Source organism: Saccostrea echinata, unplaced genomic scaffold (genome assembly GCF_033153115.1).
Source record: "Saccostrea echinata isolate AGI-Se365-2 ecotype Australia unplaced genomic scaffold, CSIRO_AGI_Sech_v1 ptg000010l, whole genome shotgun sequence".
Taxonomy (NCBI): Eukaryota; Metazoa; Mollusca; class Bivalvia; order Ostreida; family Ostreidae; genus Saccostrea; species Saccostrea echinata.
In genome coordinates, this window is record NW_026889759.1 from 5,771,322 (window position 1) to 5,784,987 (window position 13,666).

Consider the following 13,666-nt stretch of genomic DNA (forward strand, 5'->3'; position numbering starts at 1 on the left):
GTACAATTGTTTCTATATACATACACCCTACTACATACTGTAACGCTCGCACGCCTGTGTCACAAATCCTGTATGGTCAACAAATTATTTGATTCTCAAACGTTTTTTGTTTTCTTCGATCTTTAAATGTGCCATGATCTTGACAAATCTTATCTCAAAGGTCAAGGTTAATAAACTTTAATTTGAAATGCTGAAATAATGTTGGAAATCTTGTATATACATCAACTCTAAAATTTGATTTAAATAAATTAAACATTTCAAATATTGTTGGCTATGTCGTTGATATACGTAACATAATGTTCTTTCAAAATCATGGGAGAGGGCTTTGAGTATAGTAAGAGGAGGGGGAAACATATAATTGTTGAAAAAAAAAACCCGACCAGCGGGAAATGATACATATATCATGTTGTAAATTTTGCATTTACCCCCACCTACTTAATTCAAAAATTACAACATGATACATACATACATATATATATATATATATATATATATATATATATATATATATATATATATATATATATATATATATATATATATATATATATATATATATATATATATATATATATATATATATATAACTGGACAAAGGTTCTTAAGAAAAATTAGATGTTGATGAATTCGCAGGTTCCTCTTTGGTATTAATTCCTTTTTATCAATGTAAATTTTCAGTTAAGTTAGATTGATAAAAATCTGAATATTTAACACCCATTTCTTACAGAAGGAACTAGACAAGGTCAATAAGTTATTTTAATTTTTCGATTTTAATTGACGCGCTTGCTGAAAACATTTTTCATCAATCATTGCTAAGTAAAAATTATAAAAAATACGAAACATGAATTTTCAAAGCTTTTCCGATCTATAAAGATAGATTTATTTACATACTGAATAATTCCTAAGACAGTTACTTGTCTCACAAAATGCAATTTATTGTTTTGGGAATTTCTTTTATCTATCCGCGTACCAAGAACGGAATTAACAACATTTCATCGTGATGGAGGAAATTCGATTTTTCTTTGTTACAATTTCAATTTTGTAAACAAGAACGTTTTGTAGATTATTTGCCATCCCTCGTAGAACATTTTAGAGTAAAATAAAGTATCGATCAGAATAGACCTTTGATTTCTCAAATAAATATAGCGTACCTTATATTTAAGGAAAATGAGAGGGACTATGCGATAGTGAAACAGAAAGATGAATAGTTCTCTCTGGAATTTTATGTTTTCATATTTATGTAAGTCTTTTATACCTATCTTGATTTTAAAGCGATTTTTATAATTTAAAATGATTGCGTACACATATTCATTTTAACATAAACTTTTATTTATTAGGTGCACGTATGTATTAAAGGATATATATTCTTGATATCATAAGAGATGTAAATTTAAACAAATTCTTTGTTTCATTGGGCATTTGAATCAAGCAACAAATCAATTAAACTAGAAATTCAGCTCTTAACTAATATTTCAATGACAACACAATGCACAACAAAATTAATTAAATTCTTTATATTTAATGACACGTAATTCAAAGAAGTTTGGATTAGGTTGCTTCAGCGTTTAAGATAATTAAAAAAATGCATAAATTTTCTTGGCGATACGTGTAGGAGAAATTATAAATATTAAGAAACTTTTTACCCAAATTGAAGCGAACTACAGTTTGTGAATTGAATTAAACATATTTATTGACAAAGTCAAAAGGATAAGGCACAAGTTCCACAAAATAGGTAGTCTTCTCCTTATACAGAAATTTATAAAATTGCAATAATACAAGTACATTTTTTTTTTGTAAAAAATCAATTAGTAGTGTCAAAATTTAAAATTTGTCATAACTTAAAGGGAAAACTTTTACATTTCAAGCAACTGGCTGCATACTTCAATATTTAAAATTCAGTTGGAAAAATAATTTTTAATGTAGTTAGAAGGAAAAGTTAAGAGAAAAATAGCACATTCATGTAAATGCTAACTTGAATAATTAATAAATACATGTATAAGCAATTATATCTTGAATATGAATGTTTAAATTATATCTGTCTCGTTTTTAATTTGCATTTTACATTTACTACCAAAGTTACAGCTTTCATTTGGACTTCAAATGCATGTAATGTGGACATTCTAAACATCCTGCCGGACTCGGCGTTCAGCGGATCCACAGAAAAGACAAGCGCCGCTAACATAAAATCCAGTAAACCTGGACATTGGAGTCCATCGGCTAATGATAGCAATTCCTTTGTACAGGTAAGTCATTGTTTTGTTTCATTAAAAAGACAAACAAAAATGATAGAATTTGCATGTTCTAATGTAATTAGTAAATCACTTCTTTTAAGGCAACATTTTCAACATCTCACAAATTTGTTTCTCTGACACTCACCGGAAGCACAATTTCCTATGACGTATTGTCAAGCTTTGATGGAGTTATCTGGGATAAGCAGGTGAGTATATATAAAAACAATGATTCATTATTTTTTTTGTACACTTACTATTGTGTGATTGACAATGTGGACTCAAATTAATCCCTCTTTTAATAGAGTTCGACCTCAAGTGCCTACACTTTAACACCTACTTTGTATGGGTCTTATTTCCGGATTGTTCCAACTGCATGCGCAGGAGAATGCACAGTAAAAGTTGATCTTCGAGGTTGTGACTGCATAGCAGGTTTGAAATGAATTCTTAAAAGCTTTGGGAAAATATATTTATTAGTTAGACTATTTGAGGACTTCCTTTGTCCTACTAAATCATCATATACTAGTACCTGTACCAAAACATTATACAATTCACATTTATGTCTAATGATATCGGTGTATAATATAATATATCAAGAACAGTCGGATATTCAGTGAAAGTTGGTGAAACAAATGTCTCAGCATTTCTCTTTAAACTACAACCATATTGCTTAAAAATAAACAATAAATATATAAAAAAAAAAATTCCATTTTCCAACGAATACGGGTCGGCTTAATTTTTTCCTCTTTAAAAATACTTTTTACACGAAAACAATGTATTACGTTGTTTATTTAAATTAGATGTCAGCGTACAAAGTGGTAACGTCACCTACTTGGAGCCATCATCGCTTTCTGAAAACTTTGTCTACTTATCCCGCAACACCACACAAGAGGTTAGTTTTATAGTTCAAAGTTCAGGTACTGACCTGTCAATCGTAGCCTACCTTGATACCAACAGTACCGTGTCATCGACCTTAACCACTGCCACAGCGGCAAAAGTGACACTTGATTCCTCAAAGTTTCCGGCGCTAGGTACATACCTGCTGCGAACGGAAGTTCAGCCATGTAAAGGAACTGGGCGAAATAAAGACTTGATTGTCTATCACGAAGAAATGATAGCAGGTTTGGATGTAAGTTAAAGAATTGTTAACTTTTTCGATTCATAGACATGTATTATCTAATATATAATTTCATTATTAGGTTTTACATATTTAGCAACATTTCTTACATCTATCCAAAGATATTGTTTTCATCATCGTTAAAGTTTGCCTATGCACGCTCAAGAAATTTCATTAGAGTTTAAGTAAGTGTTTTCATAGAATTTATTTTCACTATCAACATTTAGGTACGCACAGCCTACGGGTCATTCATACCTTTGCACGAATTAGCTGAGTTTTTCGTGTCCCTTACCTCTGGAACAAATGTTGAAATGGAATGGATGATCGACCATAATATTACGACATGCATAGAAATCCACAGCGGAGAAGTTAGGAATGTCATAAAAACATTTGAATTTTCTGAAATGAAGATGTACAACATCACAGTTTTTGCTAGAAATGGTGTGACAGCGAAGTACAAAACTATAAGTGTCATGGGAATTCGGCGTCCTTCTAACTTTCTAGTTGAGACTACACCAGGATTGTATCAAACGAGGGAACCGTTTAATGTTACTGTATCAAACAACCTTACCCATGCCGAAGTCATATCCATGGGAAACTTGTATTTAGAAGTTCTGTATGGAAACGGACAGAATGATACAATTTATCTGAATCCATATTTCCAAGATATAACAGGCTTTAATAAAAGCACAAGTGGAAAGACATTTATTTGTCAATACCTTATTCAAGGCAATTATACTCTGTCAGCAAAAGTGAGGAATAACGTTGGATTTGAGGAATTTAACTTCACATTTTATGCATGGGACGAGCTGAATATGACGCTGAATTCTTCATCATTGCAAACCATTGGGGTTCCTACTGTCTTCACGTTCTTGAATCCACCAAACTCCGGATTTAGATATACAATTTCCTACGGGAATGGAAATGAGACAACAACTAATGATACGATTTACTACAGTGATTATAATGTTCCTTCCTGGACGTTTAGTTACACGTCTCCGGCAGTGTACACCGTAATAATGACAGCCTGGAACCCCTTTCATGCCGTCGTTCAGACATACAACATTACTGCTCAGCACCCAATTCCAGCTATGAAAATGAATCCGACCGGAGGGGATTTCCCAAAGGACGATGGTCTGGCTATCTTCAACATTACAATGACAGAAAATAAACCATCACCTACCGATGTCGAATGTAATTTTGACTTCGAAGATGAAGTATATTCAAACCCAACCACCTTTGTGTATGGCATACCTGTGACAAAAACACATATATACACTTTCAATGGTTTTTTCTTTACGCCAAAGTCAAAAACGGTGATCTTTGAATGCTGGAATCTAGTTAGCTCATGGAGAGGTGAGGCTACAGTTACTATTAGGAATTTTGATATTAAGGACGTAATCGTTAACCATCCGCCAGAAGTTGGAATGAATATGACTTTGAAAGGCAATGCTACGGAATTGTTGCCATTTGGGGAAATTGGGAGCATTCCAGTGGTCGTTACATTTCGCGCTCAGTTATACCAAATGAATTACGTTCCACCAAGAGTAAAATTTGTATGGAAGTTTGGTGATGAAATTGATGAAAGTTCCTCACTTGAACTCAATGAGCCAACATTTGATTGTCCACACGAATATAAAGACAGGGGCATCTATGAAGGATCACTTACAGTGATTTATGGTTCTGATGAAGTAACAATTCCATTTTCCATTAAAATGGGTGTGGCAAATTTTTCAGCCAATGTTTATGAAGGTAGTCCAACAAAAGACACAATTACTTTCACCGCAAAAGATTTATTGGGATCAGCTACCTATGCAGTTGATTTGATTATAGCACAGCGAACATTAACAGCTACTTCTGGAAATCCTGTGTCTACTTCTATAATCTACCCACATCGAGGGCAATATCTGCCGACCGCAATCGCACGAAATGGGACACTAACTGAGATACTTTATTTGCCGTATCATGTTGGAATTGACTATGTTTTTGAGGGGATAAATATGACTGTCCCTTCAGAGCTGGAATTACCACCGGGAAAAGCGGTCTTTATTTTTGGAGTCCCAAACGGTGCTGATCCGGTATTGGACATAAGGTGTGAATTTATTTCCGGTGATCGAATTGACAAGGCTATTCATTCAAGGACAAAAAATCTCACAGATGGCAATCCAATTATTTATGACTATCAGTATCTCACTCTAGGATTTCATCCATTTCAACTTCTCTGTAAGAACTTTGCTCATACTTACGAGAATTCTACAATCATTCTCGTTCATAACGAATGTTTCTCCATTAATGGTATTTTTGATCGACAGTATTCAAATCGAACTACGCCAATGATTGTTTTGACATCTAAAGACATCGATCTTGCTAGCCGAATGTTAGTGTATTGTCCGGAAAGGGGACCAGATTACCGATGGACGTTTTATAATGTAACAGGCCAGGACGAAGATGTGTATCATTACACCCCAGTAGTCAAACCAACAGGGTCTATCCGATTTGCGAAGGGCACTGTGCCCGCTGGTCTGTATAAAGTCAGCCTGAATGTTACTTTGGATGGAACCTGGATGCAGGAATACACTTTTTTGAAATTTGAAAAACCAAAACCATATGCATATATCGTACGTGGATCTAAGTACGTTGCATCTAAGTGGTCAGGAGAGATAGAACTGGATGCTCTGACGGAATCATATGACGTTCAGCTTGGCTACGGTTTCAACTCAGAACTCACTTTCAGTTGGTATTGCAACAAGTAAGTAATTTTGGATTTAATGTATTTCGTATAGCAAAATATTGAATTTTTTGCCTTTTCTTTTCAGAGACAATCACAGTTGTATGCGCCTGAGATTAAGACCAAACTATAAATTACTTTTGGTTCAAATTGAATGTGAATAATTAAACCAAGTCAATCATTTCCCAGAGTATTCTTGCAATGATGATATATTTTCCCCTCTATCCACTCAATAATTATAATTTTTAGCTCAAGTGAGCTTTTCGGATCACATTTTGTTCAGCGTCAGTCTCTCTGTCCATCTGTAAACTTTTCACATTTTCGACTTCTTCTCAAGAACCAATGGGTCATTTTCAACCAAATTTGCCACAAAGTATTCTTGTGTAAAGGGGATTCAAGTTTATTCAAATGAAGGACCACGCCTTCTTCCAAGTGGAGATAATTACGAATTAGTGAAAAAATGACATCTTTTTAAAAATCTTCTCAAAAACCACCTGGCCAAAAAATATGAAACCTATTTGGAAACATTCTCAGGAAGTGTAGATTCAAGTTTGTTCAAATCATGCCCCCTGGGGTGGGGTGGGGTCACAATGGGCGATCAAAGTTTTACATAGGAATACATAGGAAAAATCTTTAAAAATCTAATTCTTCTAAAGAACAGCAAGTCTTGATTGGTCATAATGATATGGAAGCATCCCCAGATAGTGTATATTCAAGTTTGTTCAAATCATGACCCCCTGGGGTATTAAGCGGCGACAATGACCGATCAAAGTTTTACATAGGAATAGATAAATGATTTATTTTCTCGAGGATTATAGTGTGAGAGACGTAAACATAAGACAGACCTGTAGCAACGTTTATCGGGGGGTGGAGTGGGGGGTCTTTGCTCTATGTTATTGTTAACCAAAATATATATATTTTTCCGCAAACTTTGAGGATAAACATTATAAATGGAGCGAAGACCCACTCATATCGAAAAATTGTGTTATAGTATGAGAAAATGATCCTTTTTGCCCTCTTAAGTGTGTGTATGCTATTTCATAGGCAAAAAATTTCAATCTTTGTGAGATTTTTGCAAATTGTGGCGATTTTACACAAAGTATACTTTATATACTCCAGTCTTTGGCACTTTTTTCAGCTCTTCAGTCTTTTTTTATTTAAATAATTTGGATTTCCAACCTTTCGGCATGAGCATCACTGAAGAGACATACCTTTTTTTTTTTAAATATAATGTTCAGTAAAGTGACCATGCCTGCTTAAAAAATTGAATTTTTTTTTCGATAATACTTTAAAAAAAGTATACCACTTTCAGTGTTTTGGAGATCCTAAGTAGGACTACAATATTGTGGATAAAGGAACTAAGTCGCTTCTATCTTTAGCATATTAAACCGTAATTTGCATAAATCATTGAATGCCCCTCATATAGCCAGTGAAGTAACAAACCATACTCTCTAAAAGCACTGTTGTCTTTATTTCGAAGCGCACTACTTTTAGGGTCCTATTATTGTTGGCGTTATGCGGTGTAAAACAGCGTAATACAAAAAAGTGATAAAAAGAAATTCCCAGGGTTTTAATTTATACATGAATATTAGCACATCCAGTATGGCAATTGGCTGCGTCCAGCATGACTGAAATGTTCTCGAAGGGGCATAAAGCAGATAAAGAAACAGAAATATTAAAATACCTTGTTCTTTGCAGAGAGTCATCGACAGATATAGTGTACTTGGACGAACTATTTCTAAGCAACGGAGGCCGAAACTATTACACGACATATGGTCCGGGCCTTGCCAGTGATTGCAGAAGTGTGTTTTCGGAAATATATCATGATGGCTCAACCTCTTCAAATGTTACTTCAACCGGAAACAACTCAGACACGGGAGGTGAAAGCATTTTAAACATTTATAGTGCATAATCTTTAGGTTATTACGGAAATCACAAGCAATGGCAGAAATTTTGGTTAGGATGAGGCCACAACGGTGATGGGTTGAAAAGTTTTAAATGAAATAGTATATATAAAATTCCCCAGTGTTATTTAGCTTCAAAGCAATTATCATATACATGTAAGAAGCTTCCAATATTTTTGGAATGAAATTTATGCAAATTGAAAAAAAAGGAAAGCGTGCTATATGATCGTTAATTTTAACAAAACATAAATCGGCATGGTTCAAGTGCAAAATTATGTGAACATATCGTAAATAGAAAGAACTTACGTTAAAAAGAATTACAATGGGTATCGGAATTAATATTTCAAAACCATTTCTATAGCCATCCTCTGAACAGTTATGTGAAATCGGAATAAATTATGTTCTCCTTGCATGTATCATGCTTCATTCTCTGAAGAAAACAAGTCTATCTTTCACATTTTTGTCTCTATATCTCCATCCACTGTACACTTTCAGTGACAAAAATTTCCTTGCATATTATTATGAGCTATTCTCTACAACAACGTAAGCTTTTTTGGCACGCATGATCATCGATTTTGATGAAACTTTGCCCATTATACCAACTCGATACCAGAAACATATATTGAATAAAATATGGTTGCGATGGGTCTTGGTTGACATGGTAACAGCCGGAAATTTTTGAAAATTGGGATTTTCAACTGCTTTAAACCTTTATTGAGCCTTAATAAAGAAAAGAAAATCAAACAAACCACTCCCACAAAAACATTACACTTTGTTGTCACTAATGCTATAAACAGAAACTGTTTAGAATATATCTCTATGTAAACAGTAACCATGAGTGCATTTAGAATCCATTTTAAAAGCTGAAAAACGCAACATATTTGTCTTTCAATAAGTATAAATTTTCAATTGCCAATGAGTATATATTTAATAAATTAGTCATGTACTCATTAGCAATTAAAAATGGTTAATTATTGAAAGACATACTCACTAATGATAGATGCTACATTTTGTACATGATAAAACTCAATCAACAACACAAGAAAAAAAACCAATAAAAATGTTTGTGCCTACTTTATAAGGTATTGGCAATGTTATTTCACAAATAACTTTCATGGTTGCCATGGTAACATATTATAGCCACGCAAAATTTGTTGCGAAGTTTTGATTAATGCTGCTCTCTTAAGGAAAAACAACGAAAATCAAGACTAGCAAATATACATAGTTAGGGCCTCGTAACACAGATAGCATAAGAAAAATGGGTATTAATTGCTAAAATGGAGTGTAACCATGGAAATAACGTACCAGAAGTTTAAAAGTGATAGTGTTTTGCTGCTTTAAGAATTTAGTTCCCTTTAAATCAAGAAACATATTAATTGACTCACCTTGAATTGTACTTATCTGACAGTATTTAAATTGAATATCATACATTGATTAAGTTTATTGAAGAAAATAATACTACTGTTATGGTTACCAAGAAGGGAAACTGTTCAGTTCATTGTAATATTGAACCCTATGTGGTAGCATCCATTTAAGAGACTGTGTGGTAGTCAAAATTGAAAGTCGGGTAGGTTGTTAATAAATATCAATCATAAAAGTTTTGGGAAACTTACATCCAAGGAAACAATATATTTTTCAGCTTTTCATACATATTTTTCCTATTACAATATGTACAGTCAAACCTCGTTATCTCGAACTCGATGGGACCGAGAAAAAACTTCGAGATATCGGAGGGTTTGAGATATTGAGGGTAAAATACTTAAAGATAAAGTGCTTGGGACTTCCAAATCACTTCGACATATCCATGGTATTCGAGATATCCGTGTTAGAGATACCGAAGTTCAACTGTATTTCCATAGCAATGCTCTATTTTAAGAATTAAATTTGAATTTTTAAAAAGTATAAATTTAGACCAAATCATTGCCTTCAAAAATTGATCACCAGTTAAACAGAAATGTGCTCTTTAAAAAGATAAGATCAGATTAATACATAAACAGAGTAAATTTGAAGTGTCTTTACAGTATTTAAACCATTGCCAACCAATACGAGTTACACATTTCTTCCTTGGAATATGTTGCAAGGATCTTTTTTCTATTATTTGGTTGTATTTTAACCTATAATTGTTTTTATTTTTAAGTATATGAAAATTGATTTAGTAAATGAAGAAATAGAATTATTACTTTTGAATAACTTGTTTCGATTGTAAATTAACTTATATAATAAGTCATCAAGCCTTTAACTACTGGAAACAGCCATTGTCACTTTTCTGCACAGCTGCAAACGTTAACTATGGAACTCTGAACATGTTCAAAAATGACGTTTTTTCCTTCAAATCTTAAGGCACAGTGCCATGAAAACAATGACACATAGCAACCAAATTTTGCTCTATTTGAGTTCTCGGTCTTTTATCATAGAAAGTTTGGAGAAATTCTGACACTATGCGTGCCACAGGTCATATATAAAAGTTCAAGTCATTACAGAGAATGGCTCTTAAATCTTTAGAGGATACAAGAATTCCATAGTTATAATCATGACCTTTATTTTTTGTAAGTAGTTTTTTGGGCTGGCTAATACCAGCTTTTAGACCCCTAAGTTAGGATTTAACATGTATGAACCGAGTACTTCATGACCTACATTTTACAGATGAGTGATCAGACTAAAGATTTTAAAACAGTTTGGTGGTGTAGGTATCACCATAATGAATCCAATATAATGAGATTTGAAATTTCAGTGGACAAGAAGATCTAATATAGTGTTTTCCTTTGGGACTTTCTCTGAAGTTTGAAATTGAAATCTTGTTATAACTACCCTCTTCGAAGGTGGGTTTTAAGATTTGCACCTTCACTCCTCCTTCCTACACTTTTACATCAAGTGCTCAAGAAATAAAACACTTATGCCTGTACACATGTACACTCATGACGTATATAATTTGTATATTTTGTAGTGTAACTAAACTAGGTGCATGAATCATACTTGTAGTGATATGGTAGCATGGAATGGACATTATATTTTTGATCTAATTTTTTAAGGTTTATTGGGTGCCGGAAAACAAAAAATAACCTTGAGTGACGCAGATGTCGGTTACGTCATCACTGTAGCGGTAGCAAAGGATGAATTGACGTCATATTTTACACAGCTTGTACAGATTGTTGCCAACGATCCCCATGATATCAGCATTGCGTAAGTATAAGACATCCCTTTTCCAAATGTTTAATTAAAAAAAAAACATTACATTATTTTTACTAATGATGGCTGATAAATGTTATAACTTCACTAGGTGTTCAATAAATTGTCTGGAGAAGTATGCCGTGACGTCGCCATTAAGTGTTACTGCCGTCTGCAACGACTGTGGGCCAGACACCATATTGAAGTATGAATGGCGCCTCCAACATTACAAAAACAGGACTTATGAGGATATTCCCTCGTTGATTAATATGACAAGTACATGTAAGCCGGCATTGATTTTCCCCATTGAATTTGTGTACTAATTGTCATAGTTGCATTCTTTAATCAGTCTTGTGACATAGGTAGAAATAAATGACATCTTTTCTCAAACATTAGAATAATCAATATACATGTATATTTTTTAATGTAAAGAGAATATTAAAGTCAACCAAAGAATTTTATAAAAGTAGAAAATCTGATAACTTCGTCATTAAACCACGGGGTACTATAAGACAAATATTTACATACGTAACATCGATTGAAGAATGACGCTAGAGAGGCAATTAAACTTCAGATATTACAGGTTTTAAGACCATTTTCAAGACCATTTCATAGAAATTCTTACAACTCATAGATCAAGAAGAAAAAGAGTCTAATATATATTTAATGCATGATAGTGAGGGTGAGGCAACACCCGAGTGGGTGGCGTATTACATTTCCGCAAAAATATTGTTACGTTTCCGCAAATAATATATAGCTATTATAGTACCTAGGCTTTACGTTTCCGAAATTTAGCAGTGGTTTTTACAATGTATAATAAAGGAAAACATTTTCTTGTATGTTACGTGTATCATACCCTAGTTGTTATCTATCTAACACTCGCTTTAGCAGAATTAATGTAAGCATTTCGACTTGTTTCCCAATTTAATTCTAAATATGCCAGTATTTTACTAATATTGCGTTTGCAACTTGCAATTAAAATATAGTTTTTACTTAATGAATTTGGGTTCATGAGTATAGGCGTTGTTTAAACTTCGAACAACAACGTACATCAAATTCAAACTCATCCTCGACTGCGCTATTAACTATTCAAGATTGACAAAGACTTCCTAAGTAAAAAAAATATGCAAAATATATGAAACACAAATTAAGTTACCAGGATTGAATTTGATTGAATTTTCAAGGAAAATATATAAAATTTTATGTTGTACTACAGATAGGATCTGTCAAAAGAGATTGATATATTGAGCACTATCACGTGATTCACGTACAATTTTTATGCAGTACTTCAGAGTACTAATATATCAAGGTGCAATATTTAACTGGTGTCATTTCTGGTTCCAAATGCCTTAACTTTTCATGACATGTTTTATTAGATATTTATAATTTTTACATTTACTCTCTGGGAAAATAGAAAAAAAAATCATGTAATATAATTAAGAGCTAATATCAGTCTTTCTATGCTGAAACCATATTTCAAAAGAGATGTCTTAAAGATCCATTAAATAAAATTTTGGTGTAGTATTCCTCCTTAAGTAACCTTTCTTGATGATTATTGAAATGTCTGAGTGTATACCTTTTCAGCCGTCTCGGAGGCATCAATCACTTTGAAGGCGAATCAGCTGGTCCCTGGGGAAAAGTATGCCCTGAGTGTGAACGTTACCTCCAACGAGAAGGATCCGACTCTTGCCGTATGGGATATCATCGTCAACTATCCTCCCTATAATGGGACGTGCTATTCAACGCCCAAAACAGGTTTATAATGCATTAATAAACAATATGAAATCTTCCATTTAAAAAAAGAAGATGTTTCATCTCCTTAAAGACTAGTGTAAATAATGAAATACAATTTTTATAACTTTTCTTTAATTTAATAGACTTTTTAATAGTTTTTTTTCATTTGGTATCATGTAAATTCGGATCATTTGAAATAGTGAAATTGAAAATGGTAACTAATTAGTTAAATATATCAAATCAACTATGCAAACTCCTGTGTAATACGATCAGTTTATTTTTTTTATAAATGAATGTATAATAAAGTTTTGCTAAACAGTAATCCAAGCAGACCTTCAAGCGGCCCTATATTGTCTATTAAATCCCCACCTTTCTGAGAATGCACTATAACCCCTGTATTTTGTCATAAAATGGCCTTTTTCCATTTTCCTTTTATGTATTTTGCTGTTCTCAATCAGCCCTTTACCTAACAAGAGAAATCAAGGACCGAGTTAAGGGTTCAGATCCCAGGGTTGGCCATACATTGAAAATGCATTACATCTTTGAAATCCTTTTTTTTTTAAATCATTGACATCTAACAGGCTAAGTATTTTGCATAATTATAATAAATAGCTATTCCTCTACCAAGATTTTGAAATTCATGTCCCCTAGTTCAAGAACAGTGGTTCCAGGGTGGGGCTCAGTTGGTCATATATTAAAATTTGTTTACAATGTATTTATTCATGACTACAGCAAGTAAACTTCAGGGAACAAGCTTCACGAATTTCATCATAAACAAAGTCACAAGTCA

At 33.2% G+C, this 13,666-nt stretch overlaps 1 protein-coding gene across 1 annotated transcript in view; it reads left to right on the forward strand.

Moving 5' to 3' along the window:
• Positions 1-312: 312 nt before the first annotated feature.
• Positions 313-13,666, forward strand: part of LOC133184507 (uncharacterized) — a 34,126-nt gene continuing 20,772 nt past the window's right edge. The window contains exons 1-10 of the mRNA XM_061319596.1: positions 313-334; positions 2,077-2,243; positions 2,333-2,437; positions 2,534-2,660; positions 3,029-3,357; positions 3,573-6,094; positions 7,772-7,953; positions 11,007-11,157; positions 11,255-11,424; positions 12,727-12,897. Coding sequence (XP_061175580.1) covers positions 313-334; positions 2,077-2,243; positions 2,333-2,437; positions 2,534-2,660; positions 3,029-3,357; positions 3,573-6,094; positions 7,772-7,953; positions 11,007-11,157; positions 11,255-11,424; positions 12,727-12,897 — 3,946 coding nt within the window. The remainder of the gene's footprint in view (positions 335-2,076; positions 2,244-2,332; positions 2,438-2,533; positions 2,661-3,028; positions 3,358-3,572; positions 6,095-7,771; positions 7,954-11,006; positions 11,158-11,254; positions 11,425-12,726; positions 12,898-13,666) is intronic.